General features: G+C 35.4%; 2 protein-coding genes across 3 annotated transcripts in view; one reads left to right on the top strand and one right to left on the bottom strand.

The window, feature by feature from the left end:
* The window catches only part of LOC116022221 (farnesyl pyrophosphate synthase 1-like), a 462,332-nt gene that overhangs the window by 82,345 nt on the left and 356,949 nt on the right, over positions 1-23,038 (top strand). The gene's annotated exons all lie outside the window — the stretch shown is intronic.
* LOC116022218 (heterogeneous nuclear ribonucleoprotein 1-like) lies at positions 7,268-10,879 on the bottom strand. Of its 2 annotated transcripts, none has more exons than XM_031262830.1 (4): positions 10,648-10,879; positions 9,896-10,118; positions 8,124-9,294; positions 7,268-7,771 (listed from the first exon to the last, which is right to left on the bottom strand). In XM_031262830.1, exons 2-4 carry the CDS (start codon positions 10,109-10,111, stop codon positions 7,758-7,760), a joined length of 1,401 nt encoding a protein of 466 aa, XP_031118690.1. In that variant the 5' UTR covers positions 10,112-10,118; positions 10,648-10,879; the 3' UTR covers positions 7,268-7,757. The 2 variants fall into 2 exon arrangements, with proteins under 2 accessions (XP_031118690.1, XP_031118694.1); XM_031262834.1 differs by lacking the exon at positions 10,648-10,879 and adding an exon at positions 10,268-10,617.

Raw genomic sequence — 23,038 nt, 5'->3', positions numbered from 1 at the left:
TCGAGGTGGAAATATGTCAAGGAAAAATTGATGAATTTAAAGGACGAGGACGCTGAAATGATACCGCCAAAGTACATAGTAGCAAGGTGGACAAGTAATGCATGTAGACATGTAGACATGAATAAATAACATATTTTCAATGCTTATTATAATCGTGTGCAATACTTAAAAGAACTGTATGTCATACTTATAATAAACGTGTGTCGTACTTATAATTAAAGTGAGTCATACTTAAAAGAAATATGTGTCATACTTATAATAAACGTGTGCCATACAGTACAATGAATGGTCTTCTAATGTAAGCTGGGGAGGGGATTTACTAGATCGTGAAATTCTTACGGTTTTTCTTGCACCAAGAGATAACCACAAGGCCCAGGTTTAGTTCTCTTTGGAGAGTGGACTTCCTGCAATTCTTAGAATCATTTCGACACAGTGTCTTCCTTTCCCTTCAAGTTCTTTTGACATGGCTCATTTCTCTAGATGTCTCATTCCATGAACTGAATTTGGTAATTCAACTGTCTAATCCAAAGTCTAATTTCTACTTACATGTGTATATTGAATAAATTGAATATGCAGCTATACTTTTTAGCAAAAATTAAAATACTTAAAACACTTACAAAGTCATTTTTTATTGAACTAAATATACATATACAAAGCTAACATTTTTCAAAAGAGAATACTAGAAATTAGTTATCACATTGCCAGTTAAATTAGCCTTAAATCTGTGATGTATGTGCACACGACAGTTTTATACATGACACACGATTTATATATGTATGACACACAACCTCCAGTCACACAGACATCACTGCGTGATTTATCCCTATGGAAGTGTTCAAACTATTCTATTTGTTCTCGTACGTAGATGAAGACGACTCTCAGTTTGATGCTTCCTTATGAGCCTACAATTTATTACCTTGTATATCTTCATCTAATATGTTAACTATATTAGTTACAATCCTTCTAAAATTAAAATACCTCTCAATTGCCTTCTTTGCCCTCTCTTATTATTTATGGTTAGAATCTCATATTATTTTAGATACAATCACAACCTTTGATTGCACTTATTTGAATGTCTAGGATTTGTCCTCTGGTCGTAGCATTTTTAGGTACAAGCAAATACCCGGAGTATTTCGGGGTTATCGATCCACAGGGAAGCGGGGTATTAAGCACTAGTTACTAATTAATTCACGAGAAGCTATTCCTACGTTAACAATGGGTATTTATCTAAAATTATGAAAATAAAATAAATGAAGCAAGGCAAACGGACTTTTATATACAAGAGATTAAGAGCGGGATTTTTGGGCGTCAAAGTGTTTAATCACCTAGTGCCAATCTAAAGTGAAATAATCATTCGGGTTCAACAAGTGTGGATGATTGCAATCTAAAAGGGAAAGATTACTCTCGTAATTCAATCCCAAAACATGGTAATTGGAATACTCACTCTCGTGAGCTATTCACAACATATAATCAAGAACAAGCAATAAATGGAATACCCACTCTCGTGAGCTATTCACAATTGGAATACTCACTCTCGTGAGCTATTCACAATAAATCCCTTAATCATCATGTCCTCTCTCGAGGTACAAGAATCAAGTGCAATTGTGGGTGCTCTAATTCATAGACAAATTTAGCAATGAAACAAGTAATTAGGATCCTTAACTACAAGCATCAAGAAATTAAGCCACAATTACAACACAAGTAATAAACCCAAATAGATATTTCATTCAAGCAATTCAAGAACTAGGCACATAGGTTCAGAAACACTTATCAAGCCAAAAATCCCAAAGGAAATCTTAGCCAAACATGGCTATCTTAGTTTCAACAACAAACAATTCAAAGAAAGATTTAACAAAGCTTAAAATAGAGAAGAGATGAAGAAATTCTCCCGAATGTCTTCCAAGCTCTTCTCCTCTCTTGTTGTGGCTTCAAATCTTCTTCCTTGCTCTTTTTTTGGTCAAAATCCGCAGCCAAGCTTAGGGTTTGAAGAGAAAATGATGCTTTTATAGTGGGTGGAGAATGGAGGGCAAAAATGACAATTTTTAGAAGTTTAGAATCGCAGATCTGCGACATTCGACGCGTCGAATCCAACATTCGACGCGTCGAATCTTTACAGCGCCGAAACGAGGCTATTCTGCCTCATTTTTGGGATTTTCGACGCGTCGAAAGTTGAGTTCGACGCGTCGAAAATTCCTGTGACGCAGTTCCGACTTGCATCCTGATTTTTACCCTTTTCCCTTTCGAATTACACTTTGATGTCTTCATAAGAGTTGTAGCCCTTGAAGTCTTCTTTCCAATGGTTTAAGAATCACCTCATTTGGATATTTCTAGGCTGAGATATGGTCCAATTACCGAGGTGTCGCCATATTTAGCAGAAATTACAACTCTTTGATCTTTTGACCATTTTCCCTTTCAATCTACACTTTGATGTCTTCAAAAGAGTTGTAGCCCTTGAAGTCTTCTTTCCAATGGCTCAAGAATCATCTCATTTGGATATTCATAGGAAGAGATATGGTCCGATTACCAAGATGTCGCCATGGTAGCGGGAATTACAACTCTTTGGCTCCTTTGGATTGGCTTTTGTTCACAAATGGTTCTAATGCACTTCTAAACACATCAAAAACATTTAAACCAAGCATTATACCATTTTAAATATGAAAACATGGAAATAAGCATTGGACACAACATTTTATCACACAATTAACTATAAAACCTACATAAAAACACAAGTAAAATAGGTACAAATGAGAGTGTATCATCCTCCATAAAAGTAAATGTTTTAATAAAATTAGATAATATATTATTATATATGAAAGTTATTGAAAGTTAAAGTGTCTTAGCTTTGTGGTTTTAAACATAGTATTATTTAAGATATATAAGGATCGAAACTTACCATCTACATCTTTTCGCCTCCACTCCACATATCTATTTAGCATCCACTCCTAACATCAACCAACCCACCTATGTACATACATCCACTCCTAACATCAACCAACCCACCTATGTACATACTTTTACCACCCATAGATGAATATAATTAGCCACAGAGGAATTACCTTGTTGAAGGGATTAAAGTTGACCAAGAAGATGAAGCAATTTGACATGGGATGAGGAGGCTAGAGACTGTTCTATCAACTCCCAAATTTATTGTGATGTCCTGCGGTCAATTGCAAGGTGCATAACTTCTTCTAAAATAGAGGAAATTAACATGGACATCAAATCTTAGTCATGACGAAACCAAAATGCACGAGTCGGATTGGCTTGTGGAACTGCATTAGTGTCAATGGTTATGAGGAAAACATCCAAACATGGGTGAATACCATCAATAAACCCCCATTAACCCATGTCCTTGGAGGAAAGGCACGACTTGTGTCCTCAAAAACAAATAATTTGTGGGTCAGCTTAATACTGATAAAGTGATGAGCAGTAGAAAATGAATTAACACCCATAGAGACAGAACATCGACATCTGAGACGGTTCGTTCAAAAGAAGAGTTAACATATCCGTCTGCCATAGGCAGTGACGGACCCAGAAATTTTTTCCAGTGGGGGTGAAACACATGGTTGAAAAAAATTGCTAGGCGCTCCTCATATGCTTATGCGGCAATTAATCAGTACTTATGTATTTTTTTATTTTATTTTTTATTTTTTAAAAAAACTATTTAAATTTTTTAATTTTTTAAGACTAATAATCATAAATTATTTAATACTTTAATCGTTAATACTNAAAATCCGCAGCCAAGCTTAGGGTTTGAAGAGAAAATGATGCTTTTATAGTGGGTGGAGAATGGAGGGCAAAAATGACAATTTTTAGAAGTTTAGAATCGCAGATCTGCGACATTCGACGCGTCGAATCCAACATTCGACGCGTCGAATCTTTACAGCGCCGAAACGAGGCTATTCTGCCTCATTTTTGGGATTTTCGACGCGTCGAAAGTTGAGTTCGACGCGTCGAAAATTCCTGTGACGCAGTTCCGACTTGCATCCTGATTTTTACCCTTTTCCCTTTCGAATTACACTTTGATGTCTTCATAAGAGTTGTAGCCCTTGAAGTCTTCTTTCCAATGGTTTAAGAATCACCTCATTTGGATATTTCTAGGCTGAGATATGGTCCAATTACCGAGGTGTCGCCATATTTAGCAGAAATTACAACTCTTTGATCTTTTGACCATTTTCCCTTTCAATCTACACTTTGATGTCTTCAAAAGAGTTGTAGCCCTTGAAGTCTTCTTTCCAATGGCTCAAGAATCATCTCATTTGGATATTCATAGGAAGAGATATGGTCCGATTACCAAGATGTCGCCATGGTAGCGGGAATTACAACTCTTTGGCTCCTTTGGATTGGCTTTTGTTCACAAATGGTTCTAATGCACTTCTAAACACATCAAAAACATTTAAACCAAGCATTATACCATTTTAAATATGAAAACATGGAAATAAGCATTGGACACAACATTTTATCACACAATTAACTATAAAACCTACATAAAAACACAAGTAAAATAGGTACAAATGAGAGTGTATCATCCTCCATAAAAGTAAATGTTTTAATAAAATTAGATAATATATTATTATATATGAAAGTTATTGAAAGTTAAAGTGTCTTAGCTTTGTGGTTTTAAACATAGTATTATTTAAGATATATAAGGATCGAAACTTACCATCTACATCTTTTCGCCTCCACTCCACATATCTATTTAGCATCCACTCCTAACATCAACCAACCCACCTATGTACATACATCCACTCCTAACATCAACCAACCCACCTATGTACATACTTTTACCACCCATAGATGAATATAATTAGCCACAGAGGAATTACCTTGTTGAAGGGATTAAAGTTGACCAAGAAGATGAAGCAATTTGACATGGGATGAGGAGGCTAGAGACTGTTCTATCAACTCCCAAATTTATTGTGATGTCCTGCGGTCAATTGCAAGGTGCATAACTTCTTCTAAAATAGAGGAAATTAACATGGACATCAAATCTTAGTCATGACGAAACCAAAATGCACGAGTCGGATTGGCTTGTGGAACTGCATTAGTGTCAATGGTTATGAGGAAAACATCCAAACATGGGTGAATACCATCAATAAACCCCCATTAACCCATGTCCTTGGAGGAAAGGCACGACTTGTGTCCTCAAAAACAAATAATTTGTGGGTCAGCTTAATACTGATAAAGTGATGAGCAGTAGAAAATGAATTAACACCCATAGAGACAGAACATCGACATCTGAGACGGTTCGTTCAAAAGAAGAGTTAACATATCCGTCTGCCATAGGCAGTGACGGACCCAGAAATTTTTTCCAGTGGGGGTGAAACACATGGTTGAAAAAAATTGCTAGGCGCTCCTCATATGCTTATGCGGCAATTAATCAGTACTTATGTATTTTTTTATTTTATTTTTTATTTTTTAAAAAAACTATTTAAATTTTTTAATTTTTTAAGACTAATAATCATAAATTATTTAATACTTTAATCGTTAATACTAAAATATTAAAAATTGCGACCCTAGATGGGATTTTTTCAAACACTGGCGAAACATTAAAACAAAAGAAATAGTCATAAACATTGTTGGATATAGGCAAAAAATAAAACACATCATAACTTTATAAAAATGTTCATAACAAAATATGAAACAAGATTAATTTGATAAAATAATTCAAATAGAAAACACATTATAAATTACACATCTCATTATTAATATTTTAAAAAATAGATATAAAGCATTAAAGAATCTGTTGAAATAAAAAGCAAAAAAGCCTTCAAGATGCATTTTAAAAAAAAAAAATATATGCTAGGGATTCAAACCCTAGACATCTCTTAGCTAGATAAAGCCCCTACCAACTCATCGAATTGACCAATTGTGTATATTTATCTATTTTCATATACTTAGGGTGTGTTTGGTAACCCAGAAAATGATTTCCGGATATCATTTTCCGGGCTTTTGGTGTTTGGCAACATCCGAAAAATGTGGTCAACGGAAAACATTTTTCGTTGACCACGGAAAATGAACTCATTTTTCCGAAAAATGAGCTCCGGACAAAAAATCTGGAAGTCATTTTCCAGAAACGAAAAATGGCTTCATGCGACGGTTTTTTTTTTTTTTTTTTTTTTTAAAAAAAAATTATTTCAAATAAAGTAATAAAAATATATAATTATACATTTCTATCATTTTCCATTCATTTCCCGAAAAATGAACTAAACACAGGCAGACAGTTTTTCAGAGTACATCCAAACACCGAAAATGAACTCATTTTTTTGGAAAATGACTCATTTTTCAGAAGTCATTTTCCTGCTTTCCAAACACACCCTTATATCTAAAATCTGTACTATATATACATATATAAATACAAGAACTATATATGGGGTGGAGGTGGGGTGAATGGGGGCAGCTGCCCCCATGCTGGATCCGCCACTGGCCATAGGGACAAAGGAACAAAAACTGGATCCGCCACTGGCCATAGGGACAAAGGAACAAAAAATCATAGAGAATAAGAACCCTGACTAACTGATACCAGATGAGAATGGTATGATTGAATGAACTTCATTACAAGAGTACATGCATAGTGATATGTATATATACAAGTAGAATCAATGATAGACTAGAATATAGAGATTAGGATAAATAATCATACTTGGACTCAAATACATAGAGATTACAAATTAGAATATAAAATTAAATTGAGAAATGGTCAAATAAGTCCATAAGCATTATATGAAAAGTCAATTAGCCTCCTAAACATTTGAAAAGTACAATCAAGCCCTTTCACATGTTAAATTGGGTCAAAAAGTCCAAAAATCGGTAAATGACCTTCAATTTGCAGGTATTTACTGTCCCAAACAAAATTTGGCGGCCGACGACGACAGAATCGTCGCCTTCCGCCTGGGAATGCGACCATTTGGTCGCTTTCCACCATGGAAGGTGACCAATTTGGTCGCCTTCCGCTGAAGAGCCTTCCCAAGTGGAAGTGGTTGCTTTCCCAAGCGGAAAGCAGTATGGCGATTGGCAATAGTTCTGTCGTCGTCAGTTGTCAGATTTTATCCGAAACAGTAAATGACCTGCAATTCAGGTCATTTACCTATTTTCGGACTTCTTTGATCCAATGTAACATGTTAAAGCACTTAATTGCACATTTCAAATGTTTAGGGGCTTAATTGATTTTTCCAGTAATGTTTAGGGGCTTATTTGACCTTTTTCCTATAATTAGTGAAAATGCAAACTATTTTCGGTAGGTTTCAAAAATAAAAGAAAATCAAACAAATTAAAACAATGAAAAGTTGTTTCCCTTTCTCATAAGCAAAAATGTCTTACAATATACAATTATAATGGCAAATCAACATTCCCAAAAAGAACAATAAAAAAAACATTACAAACACATGAAAGAAATAATACAATATAGTATAGATAAAAATGACTAAATCTACTTTCTTGACTTGCTGTGATGTGCATGGTACAATAATCTTAAGTGTGTTCTGCTATCCAATTATACATCTCAATTCTCAACCTTATAATCAGGCCAAAACCAAAAAAAAAACTTGATCCTATCTCCCAGCAAAACCGCACATTCATATCGTAAATGTTCTGTTCTTTGAGATAAGTTCTAAGCGAGGCTCTTGAATTAGCTCTAAGTTTATGTACCTCTATCCCGAAGTAGTCTTCCTCCGAAGCGAATAGAAATAATCAAAATCTTTAATTTTGCACGAAAACATAATTTCAACTTATAATCAACATTTGAATCCCACACAGGTTTCCTAGGCAGCAATTCCTGTGACATAATTAAAGAGAGGGTAAGTATCACGAAGAGATTTTTCGAGTAAAATCACAGTAACAGCATATTAGCATGAACCAGACTGAGTCCAAATTCAGCTCAATCAATAATCGGGGTCCACATCACCCCGATAGCTCATCCAAGTTAAAATCAAAAGTAACATCGTTATGTAAGCTATAAACCTAATGTTCAAAAGTAGTGATTATTAAAGCATAATCAACTAGAGCAATAAGTGCCAGGGAACTAGTTTAATATATTAGATTCAGAATAACTAGAAGAGGAGAAAAATCTATCGAAGAACATAAACTAGTAAAGCGAAATGTAAGATGAGCAAAAGAAATTCGAGTACCTGTATTTGATCTATTTGTAATACTATAAGCATTAACATAATCAAGTGAGTTTTTAGGTATAACATCTGAAGCCATACTTCCAAGCCCATAGCGGAAAGAACCAGAACCCTCCAGCTCGGGAGATAATGAATGCCAGGTTTGGTCCTCAAAGAACGAACCGTTTCCAGTCCCGTACAAGCTTCCAAAATTTGCAGAACGAACATCTCCTGTTGCAGTAAGAGTGGATGTTTCACCAGCAGTGTTACCATTATACGGTCCATACCCTCCAACACCAGCATTGTTGTAGCCGATAAGGTCATTCCCAGGAGAACCATTCCTTCCACCTTGACCTGAAATAATAGACGAATCCCAAATTGTTTCAAGGCCTCCAAAAGCAGCAGCAGAGAATCCAGTATTGCCACTTCCTAAGCCGACAAAATTGTTATAATTAGCGGACTGCGTAGTATAATTAAGAGTGTCATTGTCCAACATGTTCTGAACTGTCGAATTCAACATAGAACCACTTCCAATCCTCCCAGAGGCATATCCCATTAGACCATTTAGCCTGGCTGAATTCCCACCATAAATACGTCCATATCCAAGGTTAGGACTAAAGTTCCCACCTCCCCCATTATTTGAATTCAGTGTTGAGTCTAAAAGTCCCATTGAGTAGCTGGAAGGATTAAATGAAGAATATCTGTTAAGGCCAATGGCAGTTGGATTAGTTCTATCCATTCGTACTCCATAACTTCCAATTGAACTTGGACTGTAACCTTGATTGTAAGGACTGAGGAGATTTTGTACTCTGTTCAAGCCAAAGTTATATGGTCCTAATGGACTTCGGATTGGCCCTGGAGATAGCTCCTTAGGAACAGCTCGCTTTACCTCAACCATTTTGCCATTAAGTTCATGAAATGTTTTGTACAAAACTTTATCCACTGCTTCCTCCGAGTCGTAAGTAATAAATCCAAATCCCCTAGGCCTTTGTGTGTTGTGGTCATACATCACCACGACATCCGTGATTGTCCCAAATTGATCAAAGTACCTCTTGAAATCACTCTCAGTAACTGAAGATGCCAAACCTCCCACAAAAATCTTCTTTGTGCGAATGGAACCTGGTGAAGACTGCATAACTCCACTATTTCTGTTCCCATGGTGGTCATCCCTAGGTACAGCCTTCTTTGCCTCTACCTGGTGTAGTAAGTAGGTAAAAGAAAAAAGGGAAAAGAGATAAGTTCACACCCCAAAAATCTGAAGATCAAAAGACAATAACTTAATATGTTTCCTTTACTCTAAGGCCATACACAACCGAGTAAAATGGAAAAATAGACTAGATGACAAAATTAAAATGAAAATATTTAAAGAGTTTTAATCTTGCTGCAAATTCCATTTGTTAGTAAATAAAAAAAAGGATAGGCCTATAAGCAACATATGTTTTAGTATACCACATACATAAACTGAACCGCATTCTAAATAAAGTCGGTCCAATATACATGTAATAGATGTGTTAGACTAATAGTGCATTGCTTCTGTCTAGTTTAGGTACTTCCATGCCTCCTTAATGAGGCACGTGTTAAACAATTACATACAAGCCTCGGAGTTGAACAATTACAAGCCTCGGTGTTAAATTTTTAGCAATGCAATCACTGAATTTCTTAAGCCAGACAACCAACTAGCATGCTGCTAAGTATTGATTTATGAAAGAGAACCCGTACTAAATGGTTCAATGAGATTGCCAAAGAACCTATGACAGAACAAAATTAAGTAGCAATAATTAGAAAACAACACTTACTGTTCTTCCATCGATCATGTGTTTTTCCTTGACAACTCTTTCAGCAACAGAAGGATCAGCGAAAACGACAAAACCAAAACCACGGGCACGACCAGTGGTTCGATCTTTCATGATCACTGCCTCAACTATTTCACCAAATGTTTGGAAATACTCTCGGAGACCATCTTCATTGGTGTCCCAAGAAATTCCACCAACAAATAATTTTCCAGGCTCCATTTTCACTCTGCACATAACAATTGCAATCATCCCACATGAAAACGAAAACGGATAGACACAAACACTGAGCAGATCAAATTTACCAAATGAAAAATCCCTTTCCCTACAAAATCAAAATCTCTAGCTAACCAGAAAGGGAATAACAAAGGATCTAACCACTTTAAAGACAAATTTGATTAGCAACCAGTAAGTCCACGATTGAACTCAAGCTTTTCTTATAACCATCTCAGCCCAGAACCTATTGACTCATCAACCAAGCGAATGTAATATGAAATGCCAAAATGCAGATTATGCGACAAGAACATCATAAAACAACAACAGAAGCTACCAAAATTATAAATATTCCAACAATCAGACAAAACAAAATATAGAATCAACGAATCAGGAAAAAGACTGTTCGATCTCCAATGGATAAAATAAAATCAAAAGACCCTGATCAAGGATCGCATAAGGATCAAGAAAGTCTTATTTTTGACGTGAACCGATCAACAATAAGCCGATACAATTATACAAGGAAGTTAAGCGCTTAGAATTACCAAAAGGAGAAGACCCAGATGACAAATGAATAGAATTCAAGATCTGAAGCGAGGCATATATAGAGAAGAGGGCTAGAAAGGCCCTCTCTTTTCCTCTCGCTTTCTTTGCTTTTTCTCCAATATATATTTACCCTTTGGCTCAATTGCCCAGGTAAATATATAGACAGACAGAGAGAGAAAGAGACATAAAAGGGAGAGAGAGAGAATTTGTAGCAAACAAGCAACGGAGACGAAGGAGAAAATGTGGTTTGAGAATATTAATTTACAATTTTAAGGTTAACACCATTTATTTATATCTTAATTATAATTATGGGTAGTGTGTTGTGTACGAGAGAGACTCTAAAGCTATCCTCTATTGTGGAAGTTGGGAAACGATCGAAGATGGTGACTTGCTATTTCTCTTCTTTTTCTTTTTTATAATCCAAGTTATTTAGTTGTTATATAATAGATCATAGTCTACACAACATTATATAGATCCTGGTCTGATATGATGTTAATTTTTTTTGTCATTATCGTAAATTAATTGTGTATCACGTTATAGATAGGTGTATTGTCAAATTAAACTGTAGTAAAATTAAAATAATACTTTTGTCTTGTTATAATGAAAATAGTGTGTGTAAAAAATGAAACTAACAAATAGAGCTCATGTAGTAATGTATATTATCAAACGAACCTGAAGTGTAATTAAATTGATACCTGAGCATTACTATAAATCTATAATGAAACTAGTATGTATAAAATGAAACTAAAAAGCATAGCTTATACAATAATATATATTGTCAATTGAAGTTATCAAAGTCTAATTAAAATAATATTTCAGCGTTACTATAATGAAACTAGTCTGTGTGGAAAATAAAATTAAAAGACAGAGCTAATGGAATAACGTTATTGTCAAATTAACCTGAAGTGTAATTAAATGATACTTCATCATTACTATAATGAAAATAGTGTGTGAAAAAATGAAACTAAATAACAGAGCTCGTACAATAGTGTATACTGTTAAATGAAATCGATGTGTAATTAAAATGATACAACACTGTTTTACTTCATGGTCCACACTGCTAAACAAGTCATGGTCTAGAGTAAAACTTGCCGTCGAACTATATCTTGGACCCATGAACCCGCTTCCAAGCCTATAAAGAGATTAATTGAGTCAATCTAATTTCAAGACGACAAATTATACTATAGACCATGAATAAATGCCCATTTTTAATATATTGAAGGTATATTATTTGTGTACTGAAGGTTCATCATTTGGTTACTCAAATAATATACCTTCAAAAAATAAATTTTTAGTATATTAAAAATATACCTTTAGTATTTGAAAAATGTACATTATGCCACTAGTCCACCTTAGTTAATGGTATAATGATTGGTTTAATTTCAAGACTTATCAATGCCAAAATATTCACTTCTGCTCACAAAGAACTCTCACCACGACACTAGAAGTAATTTTTAAGTAAGGTTTTCCATCCACTTTCTTTTAAAATGAAATGTATTTCTTGCCTACAAATGATAAAATCACTCACTCAAATGGCCCCCACATCTTAACCCAAAAAGATTGTGAATAGATAAATCACGATGACTTAGCGACGCATTAAGTTGGAGGACTAGTGTCTCGTGACCACAATAAATCATCTCACAAGAGTGTGAAATTTTCACATTTTGACTGCCAAGTCGATCTCAATCATGTGTCTTAACCCAAATTTACCACTCAGGATCCAACTAAGCTACTCGTCGTGCATGCAAATGAAATGAATTGTATTTCTTAATTTGATGTAAATCTTGAAGGTTTTTTTTTTCCAAAATATAAGTGTGTATGTTTGTATAGGAGGATTTAGGTGATAACAAGTTTCTAAGTAAGAAAGTGATTAAGAATTATGAAAAAAAAAAAGGGGGGATATGTCAGTTTTATAAATATTACAAACTTGACCGTGTAGGTCATACACAAGCTAGGACCACACATGGAAATGCTCTTCAACCTTGAGCTAGGGCAATATCACTAAGGCTTTTTCTTATACATTTAAAGTGAAGTCATATGCAAAACTTTGTTAAAAACAATAAAGCATTGTGTTAGGTTGATTCTAAATAAATAATTCGAATTATATATATATATATATATAGGGTTGCACCCTGGTGCGAACTCTCGCCCAGGTAGGAAATGAGAACGCTCCACAGTCGTCCACGTGTCCAGATCAACGAATCAGATGCAATTTTAAAAAAATGACGTGGTGGCATTTTCGTAAATAACTGAAACTTTGGTGCACCTAGTTTCACTTAAAAGTGCACCTAGTTTCACTTACAAGTGCACCTAGTTTCACTTACAAGTGCACATATTTTCGCACCTATTTTCACTTACAAGTGCAAGTAATTTACCTTGTTAATATTCATGCACCTATTTTCGCAAATACTTTCACTTACAAATGCAAGTAATTTACATTGTTAATATTCATGCACCTGGGTGCACCTAGTTATAACATAGGGTGCACCTAGTTATAACATAGGTTGCACCTAGTTATAACATTAAGTGCACCTAGTTATAACATTAGGTGCACTTAGTATTGATGCTCACTGTACAATTCACTTGCACCTGTAATACATTTTACTTGAATCTGCAATACATTTTACTTGCACTTATGCAAGTAATTTATTTTGTTAACATTCATGCACCTGGGTGTAACCTATGTGCACCTAGTTATAGCATTAGGTGCACCTAGTTATAACATTAGGTGCACTTAGTATTGATGCTCATTGTATAATTTACTTGCACTTGTAATACATTTTACTTGCACGTGTGCACCTATTTTCACTTGCAGGTGCAAGTAATTTACCTTGTTAACATTTATGCACCTTGGTACACCTATGTGCACCTAGTTATAACGTTAGGTGCAACTACATTCCGGACACGTGGCGCGCTGTGATTCGTTCGCAGTTCTCTCCTGGGCGGCCAATTCGCACCTGAACGCGATCATATATATATATATATATATATATATATATATATATATATATATATATATATATATATATATTATTGCATTATGTATTTAACATTGTTAACAACTTAATTATTGAGAATGGACTTAATTATTGAGAATGAAAACAAAGAATTCAAAAGGTAAATTTTAAAAAAAAATTATAAATATATATAAATATGACTATAAGTTACTACATTATATTTATTGTTTATATTAGAAATTTATCATAATTAACTTTTGTATTAGATTATATTCGATATAACTATATAATTGTAGCCCAAAAATAAAGTTTAGCTTGACAAATAAAAACGAATAGGATTATGTAATGGGAAAATTAATATTTCAAACATAGTTGCTGCTCAGTCAATCTTTAATAAGTTTCTTTGAGTCTTCAATCAATTAATATATCCTCATCTTCCTCGGAAATAGTCAAAGATGAGACTTTGATCGACCAAAGTCCACTCATGTCCAAATAGCTGCATATTTTGCAGTTTTGCCCTTTTACATCTAAACTAATAGCATAATTAGATATTTAGATCTAGTGTCGTACACTATAATGAATACATAGAGAGTAGAACGTATTTGTAGAAAGTATTATAGTGTACTTTATTGAAATTAATGAGTTCAATTACAAAATCAATAGGATACATGGCTCGAGTTCAGAAGGTTCTGCTTGGTCCGAAAAAGTATAAAAAGAAAAGAGAATATTTGGATCTCCCAAATAGTGGATATATAGAGGTCTTTATTTATAGTATGTAGTAGAGAATGAAACACAATGTGAAAATTCTATTGGCGGATTTGACATGGCAGCTTGTGGCTAGGTACTCAGGTTAGTCTCGACATTTGTCGATTGTAAAGGTAATGATTGGTGTAGTGTTGCTAGATTTGACCTATCTCTCTTAAAATTAATTAAAATTGAATAAGTCGATAACTACTACTAAAGGTAGAAATTGAGTGTTGCTCGTGGTGCACATTCGAATGCTAGTACACCGTTAAATGGTCACACTGTTTGAAAATAATATTTTCATGAAAGTTACAAATTCACACGATGGTACATGGTCCGGTGAACGGTGGTTGAATAAAAGTACAAAAATCAACTTGAATCCATGGCTGAATAAAAGAAATGCAGAAGAAGCTAGAAAGATTCAAAGCAAGATGAATAAATAACCCCACATGAAGAAAGAAAGTAAATCAGCAAGGAAATCCAAATTTACCATAAATACACTCCCTAAAATCAAGCATATCATCATAATAAAATATCACTAGGATTTAAATTGCACGCAAATTTACCAAAGCACCCATCCATAATGCACTGTCAAGCATTTCTAAATGCGCCGTCAACCATGTTTAAGTGTCCCGTCAAGCATTTCTAAATATACCATCATAATTACAGAAAATTATAAAAATGCCACTACATATTTTTCTTCTTTTCATTGGTTTTCAACCTTTGATCATGTTTTGATGGATGAAATATGATTCACTCGTTTGCACCTGGAGGCCTGTCCATATTTGATCTCACACACACTCGTTTGGCCAATGATGATTGTGTAATTTCTCTCCAAAACTACCTTCTAAATGTAAAAGTATAAAACTAAGGGTGCGTTTGGTTGGTGGGTTTAGGCATAAAGAATGTGTATGAAAGTGATTGCTAGTGTTTGGTTGATAGGTTTTGAGAATGCTACTAAGGGTTTGGAATACCCCATTAATGAGAAAACTCATACCCTTATTAAATAAGGGTTTCATTTCCCATCCTCATTTCTTCCCCAACTATTAATAATCATTCTCATTCCACCCAACTACCAAACATGCTAAATACTTTCACCAAAACCCATTACCCTTACCAAGTATTTGATACCCATTCCGATTCTGATTCCCATGTGCGAACCAAACGCACCCTAAGTATTAAAACCCAATACATGACTTGACCAATGAAATTACTACATGCACCTGATGAGAACGTACAATTTTATTGACTAACAACAGCAGGTTACAGAGTTTGAGAGAATATATAAATATACACAAGTAGAGGTATATGATGAGTAGGATAGTGAATCACAATATGAGTCAAAGACCTAGAGTCCTAACACTCCCCCTCAAGCACAGGGCTGACTAGCAACCTGTAGCTTGTCTCTAAGAAAATTGAATCTAGGACCAGGAAGAGCTTTGGTGAAGATATCAGCAAGCTGATCTTTCGTGGAAATAAAATTCACCTGAATCTCACCAGCAGCCACCTTATCTTGAACAAAGTGGTAATCAATCTCTACATGTTTAGTGCGAGCATGAAAGATTGGATTGGCACACATATAGGTGGTACAAAGGTTGTCACACCATAATTTGGTAACCGAGACACTAGTAATGTGAAGCTCACGCAAGAGGGACAAAATCCATGTTACCTCAGCACATATATCTACCAGGGCCTTGTATTCAGCTTCAGCACCGCAAAGGAGAGATCTGGGCGAGTAACTGTAAGATACTGCAAAAACCCAGCAAGACTCCTGTACCGGGTAGGATCATCATAGGGATCTGCTTGCAATGTAGAGGCCCTAGTTAAAAAGATAGGAGTAGACAAAGGCTTGCAATCAGACATGCCTGCACGTTTCAAGATACCATTCATATAACGTTGCTGAGAGAGCAGCAAATCAGCACCACACCGCACCGTCTCAATACCAAGAAAGAACCCAAGTTCCCCAAGATCTCGTATCTTAAATGTAGCAGATAACTTAGCCAACAACGAATCCACTAGGCCCTGACTACTACCCATAACAAGGATATCATCAACATACACCAGTATGAACATAAAACCAGAATTCACAGAACAATGAAAAAGAGACACTTCTGTCTTGGAAGCAACAAAGCTCACAGATAATAGAAAATCATGCAACCGATTAAACCAAGCATGGGGTGCCTGCTTCAACCCATACAAAGAGCATCTCAACAAGCAGACATGATCAGGATACTAAGAATCAGCATGACCAGGTGGTTGACACATATAAACAGTCTCAGACAAACTACCATTCAGAAAGGCATTGTGCACATCAAGCTGCCTAATAACCCAACCAGAAGAAACAACCAAAGAAAGAAGTAACCTAACTGTAGTGGGCTTGACCACAGGACTGAACGTGTCAAATAAGTCCTGCCCAGGCACTTGATTAAACCCCTTCGCCACCAACCGAGTCGTGTACCTCTCAATCGAGCCATCAGCCTTGCGCTTGGTACGAAAAATCCACTTGCAACCAATGACATTCATAGAAGGAGTTGATGAGACCAAACACCAACTCTGATTCTGAAGGAGGGCATTAAACTCTTGATCCATCGCTTCACGCCACTCTAAGTGTTTTATTGCCTAAGAGTAGCAAGTCGGATCAGTAGGACACACCTGAGTAGCTAGACCAGCAAGAGGAGCCTAAGATCGACTCCGAGTAGCCATGACATGAGACTGAGTCGTAGGCCGAGTAGATTTCCCACGGGGCTTACCCCGTGGCTTAGCAGCAGGGGCACCAGTAGACACATCCAACTGCGGTGGCCAAGGAGTTGGCGCAGCAACAGAGCACGACTTCAGGACAGACTCAGCCCATGAGGATGGCCGTGACGGTGCAGGTACCTATGCAGCAAACTTAGCAAACGGAAACTTAGTTTCATCAAACCGAACATGCCTGCATACATAAATCTTATTAGTCAACAAGTCCATGCACCTGTACCCCTGAAAGAAATCTGGGTAACCTAAGAAAACACATGGAGAGGACCGAAAGGATATCTTATGACGATTATAAAGGCGCAAGTGTAGATAGCACATACACCCAAATACACGCAGGAAAGAATAAGAAGGCGGAGACTTATGAAGCAGAAAATAAGGAGTGAAATTATGCAATGTAGGAGAAGGCATCCTGTTAATAAGATATACCGCAGTCTCAAAGGAATAATCCCAGTACCTAGACGGAACAGAAGCATGAGCCAAGAGAGTCAAATCAGTCTCAACAACATATCTGTGTTTGCGCTCAACACGCCTATTCTGCTCATGAGTATAAGCACAGGACTGCCTATGGAAAATGCCTAAAGAGGCAAGAGTGGAATGCAATTTCTTATATTCAGCCCCTAAGTCAGACTGAACAGACTTAATCTTGCGATTAACAGACCGCTCAACCATGACACGAAACTTATCAAATATTGCATACAAATCAGATTTCTGTTTCATTGGATAGTACCAAGTATAACGCGAATGATCATCAACAAAAAGAAAAAAAATAGCGATAATCATCAGAAGATAAAATGGGAGCAGAACCCTAGATGTCCGTATAAATTAAATCCAAAACAACAGAACTAGAAGAGTCGAGTCAATACGAGATAAGGGAAAACGAGCCGACTTGCCCAACTGTACAATTGTATTGACTAACAACAGCAGGTTACAGAGTCTAAGAGAATATATAAATATACACAAGTAGAGGTATATGATGAGTAGGATAGTAAATCACAATATGAGTCAAAGACCTAGAGTCCTAACACACCTAATACATCTATCATTTTTTTTTCCTTCTAATACATTTTTTGGACTTGAATTTATTTTTATCTTTATCTTCTTTTTTTTACAAATAAAATTAATGTATAAAAATAAATCATTAAAAAGCTCTGAAATATTTTAAATGACACCATGTTGATATATTTTTAAATTATTTTAAAAATAAATCTTTAGATACATAAAGTCATTACTTTAGTGTAATGTTTGCGTACATTAAACTTTGTTTTAATAAACATATAAAAAGAACATCATGAACCTACTATAAAGTGAATGAAAATATATATGATGTAAATTTAATTTAGTGTTTATGGACATTATTAAGGTTTATGTTTATGGACATATAGAGAAAATATTATGAACATATAGTATAAGATGGATGTTATTAAATATGATACGTTTGTAGTATAATGTTTATGTACATTAAGTTTTGTTAAGAATAATAAATAGTTAACGAAATATTCCGATCCGTTACTAAAGTTTACACTGACGAAATGCGGGGTATTTAAGAAGTGTAAATGATATAATAGAGGGTAAAGTAGGAAAAATAATTTTAAAAAAAATACTAAAACTAAAATAATATGAACCATTCATTTCTGATATCTACTATTTTGTACAATAATTCTCCCCTTATTTTAGTTGTTTTAATGCTTATTTTCCTTATCCTAATGAAATTGAGAATTGTTTGTGTGTTATATTATCCCAAGAGTTGAATTATCCACAAGGAGCAGCAAAGGAAGAATTTTGGAGCAGTTTGGACAAGTTTTGAAAGAAAAGGAAATTACCAAGAAAAATAGGAAACAATAATAAGAATTGGAAAAGAATTAGAAGTTTCCTAATGGGCCAATGCCCATCTATCTCCTATATGTTCTACATATTCTCTACAAGTTAAGGAGGTTCCCTTACAGAGTTCTGAACCCTAGCTTTTAGTTTATATTTCCCCAGCATAGTTTAGACTAGTTTTACATTAGATTATTTTATTTCAAGCTTGGAATCTTGGATTAAAGTTGAATTTGTTATTTATCAGTTAAGTTTCTCTTCCCTTTATATTTCTTGCAATGTTTATCTTTAATTCTTGCTTTGTTGTGATGCATCACGACAGTGGGGCAATTGTGGCCTAATTCTTGTTATTGATTACGAAAGTAGCTGACTTGAATTCTTCAGTGCATTGCCCATAAATCCCTTGGTTAATTATTCTTTCCCTAATCCTGAGTTGGTTGGAACATCAAGATTACAATCCCCCTAATCTGGTTCATACCTTTATCATATAGTTTTCACCTTAATCAATTGCTTTCTTTTATTCCACATCATTTAGTCTTTGTTACTTGGATTCTATAAATTCATATACTCTAGTGCCCGGTAATTCACACAGTTTCGTGCCATAACACCAATCCTCAGCGGAACGACATTACACCCTTTTCACACTCATCATTTGTGCTCATCACATTTTGGCGCCGTTGCCGGGGATTGGCTTATTTGGTTTTGATTGTGTGATTAATTTCTTACTAGCATTAGAGTTAGTGAATTTTAGGAGATCAAGTTTTATTTTATTGTTTATTCAGAAAAAGAAAAAAAATATTCTTATTTGCACTAACCCATTACTAGTTTCTTCCAAGAGTGTTTATGATGTGTTTAGGTGTTGGAGTGCTTTGGGGATATTTTGGATTGATCTACAGGTGAAAATAGGCATTTGGCGCGAAAAACGGACTTTTTGCATATAGAGAGCTCAGGGTCACGGCCATGACCCCGCCCGTGACCTTTTCCGCAACTTCCAGTACGTTTTTGCTTATAGAGAGCTCTGGGTCACGGCCAACATCACGGCCATGACCCAGCCCTTGACCCCAACAGTAAAAAAAGAAAAAAAAAATTGCCATTTTTTCTCCACTTCCTTGTGAGCACTATTGTTGTCTTCCTCAGGTTCGAAAGTTTTTTCTTCCATTTTTCTTCATTGCATCAAGACTTCAAGGTTTGGTTTCCTAACTCTTTTCATTTATCTCTCTATTAGTTTTGAATTTGTGATTCATTATTGATTTTATTCTTTGTATCCCCTCTATTGTGCTTAATTGTTTGTCCATCGATGACGATGTCCACGTTTTAGTGTGGGGGGGGGGGGGGGCTATTTCTGGTTTGAAAATAAAATTTTTGGTGAACTTTGCTTGAAGGACTCAATGTGCAACACTGTGGATAGTCTATTTTCTTTGCTTTGTGGCTGTGACCACTTTCCTCTCTGCTGGTTTGTAGTTTGTTTGGTGGTACTTGTGCAGCCTAGCTTGTCAGGGATGATTCAAAGTTGAGCTTGTGTTTAATTCAGTCTCTTGCCAATAGTTGTGTTAACCTCTAACATAAATGTTCCCCCTGTGTGTTATGCATTGCTAGTGAAGGCTTATGTGGGATTCCGGTGATATTTGTCTTGTCATAGCTTGTCTCAGTGCTCTCATAGTGAAGTCTATAATTTGCATGCTTTGAAATGATTTAGGCCATTGTTGTTAGCCCAAGCCTTTAAACCTACCCTTTATTATAATTGTTTTCCCTAGTTGTCCCCTTTTGAGCCTTGTTTTTGTTTAATAAGTGCTAAGCACTTCACCCGTCTTTGTTATTGTTTTTCTTGTTTACCCATGTTATTTAACCCTTAGCCTTTAGCCATATATTTCCATCCACCGGTAGAGAGAATGTAGCATTTGTTCTTTAATTTAGAAGAGATTTCTTTTTGGAGCTTATTCTTGTTAGAACTACTCTTGTTATCTTTGTCCTAGTGTGGGGTTTGGTGAAAGTAATCAGTTGGTTGTTTTGTTTTGAAGAAAAGAAAGTTGTTTGATGGTAGAAAAGAAAAGAAAGATTGAAAGAAAAGAAAAGAAAAATTGTTGTTTGAGAAAAAAGTTTGGAAGTAATGAAAAATTTGTGAAAGAAAAGAAAAGAAAAAAAGATGAATAAAAGTGCAAATGGTTCATGTTGCTAGAAAAGTTGTGTCAAACCCCACTGTTTTAGAGTGTTCTTATGTTCTCAATTGTAGTTTGTTCCATTGTCCATACTTGTAGTATCTCTTCTAGATTAAGTTGTGAATAGGTGTGAAATTCTCTCCTTTGTTCATTTTTCCATACCCCTTCTTTGTTAGCCACTCACCCTTAGCCCATTACAAGACGAATAAAGACCTACTTGATCTTAGCATGCAGTTTTAGAGTTGATCTATGGGAGTATGAAGGGCAAGTCTATGGGATATCATCTTAAGCCAAGTTCTGCATAATCTCAACTGAGTACATGTGCATACAGGGTCCTAATCTACCTTAATTCTAGTGCCCGGTTATTGGCCTGAGAAGGGAACTCACTTGTGATTCTGAGATGATTCTTGAAGCAGGTTAGGTTGTATGAGATGGTTGGTGGTATGTTTGGTTGTGCAGGGAGGAAGTGTGATCAGTTTCATTACTTGGAAGGTGGATTGTCCTTGGTAATTGCTTGAGGACAAGCAAAAGTTCTAGTGTGGGGAGTTGATATCTACTATTTTGTACAATAATTCACCCCTTATTTTAGTTGTTTTAATGCTTATTTTCCTTATCCTAATGAAATTGAGAATTGTTTGTGTGTTATATTATCCCAAGAGTTGAATTATCCACAAGGAGCAGCAAATGAAGAATTTTGGAGCAGTTTGGACAAGTTTTGGAAGAAAAGGAAATTACCAAGAAAAATAGGAAACAATAATAAGAATTGGAAAAGAATTAGAAGTTTCCTAATGGGCCAATGCCCATCTATCTCCTATATGTTCTACATATTCTCTACAAGTTAAGGAGGTTCCCTTACAGAGTTCTGAACTCTAGCTTTTAGTTTATATTTCCCCAGCATAGTTTAGACTAGTTTTACATTAGATTATTTTATTTCAAGTTTGGAATCTTGGATTGAAGTTGGATTTGTTATTTATCAGTTAAGTTTCTCTTCCCTTTATATTTCTTGCAATGTTTATCTTTAATTCTTGCTTTGTTGTGTTTACTCCCATCATGAGGGAGTAATTCGCTTATGGGTTTGGATTAGGGATCCATTGTTAATCTTGATGTTCGATTTGTGATTAATTGCATAAAGGGATTGAATCTTTTACCTAGGGTTTATGTTGATTTGGGGATTTCTTTCTACTTGTTATTGATTGATGGCCACAATTAATTGCTAGTCTAGGAGAGGGATTCATTACAACGAAAGTTGGATGAAGACCTCGAGCCTTACCAATTTCAACCTGATTTTCCTGCTATGAAAGTATAGGTAATTTTGGGGGCTTACAATGCTTAGGTGTTTAAGGTTATAATTGATGCATCACGACAGTGGGGCAATTGTAGCCTAATTCTTGTTATTGATTACGAAAGTAGCTGACTTGAATTCTTCAGTGCATTGCCCATAAATCCCTTGGTTAATTATTCTTTCCCTAATCCTGAGTTGGTTGGAACATCAAGATTACAATCCCCCTAATCTGGTTCATACATTTATCATATAGTTTTCACCTTAATCAATTGCTTTCTTTTATTCCACATCATTTAGTCTTTGTTACTTGGATTCTATAAATTCATATACTCTAGTGCCCGGTAATTCACACAGTTTCGTGCCATAACACCAATCCTCAGCGGAACGACATTACACCCTTTTCACACTCATCATTTGTGCTCATCAATTTCAATAAACAATTGGACCAATATTTTTTAATTCATGTTATTATAAGCCTAAATTTATTAGCTCTTATTAGATTTAGTAGATATTATGTGACGTAGGTCCACAGGGAAAGCCTATTTTGACGGTATCGTATTTGGGAAGGGAATAAGAGCCAAAAAATGATTTCTGAAAATTATTTGTCAGGTTTCCAGTGTTTCGAAGAGGGTGGAAAATTGAAAGTAATGGGAAATAATTTCCAGTCAAAGGAAAAATAGCTTGA

Source organism: Ipomoea triloba, chromosome 6 (genome assembly GCF_003576645.1).
Source record: "Ipomoea triloba cultivar NCNSP0323 chromosome 6, ASM357664v1".
NCBI lineage: Eukaryota > Viridiplantae > Streptophyta > Magnoliopsida > Solanales > Convolvulaceae > Ipomoea > Ipomoea triloba.
Note: the sequence above shows the minus strand (reverse complement) of the source record. Positions and strands in the feature narration are given on the sequence as shown.

Bases quoted from the DNA above. Each gene is read 5' to 3' on its own strand.
- LOC116022218 (XM_031262830.1), bottom strand. From the start codon at position 10,111: ATGGAGCCTGGAAAATTATTTGTTGGTGGAATTTCTTGGGACACCAAT. The intron at 9,295-9,895 runs GTAAGTGTTGTT...TTACTACACCAG, and splicing joins ACATGATCGATGGAAGAACA to GTAGAGGCAAAGAAGGCTGT.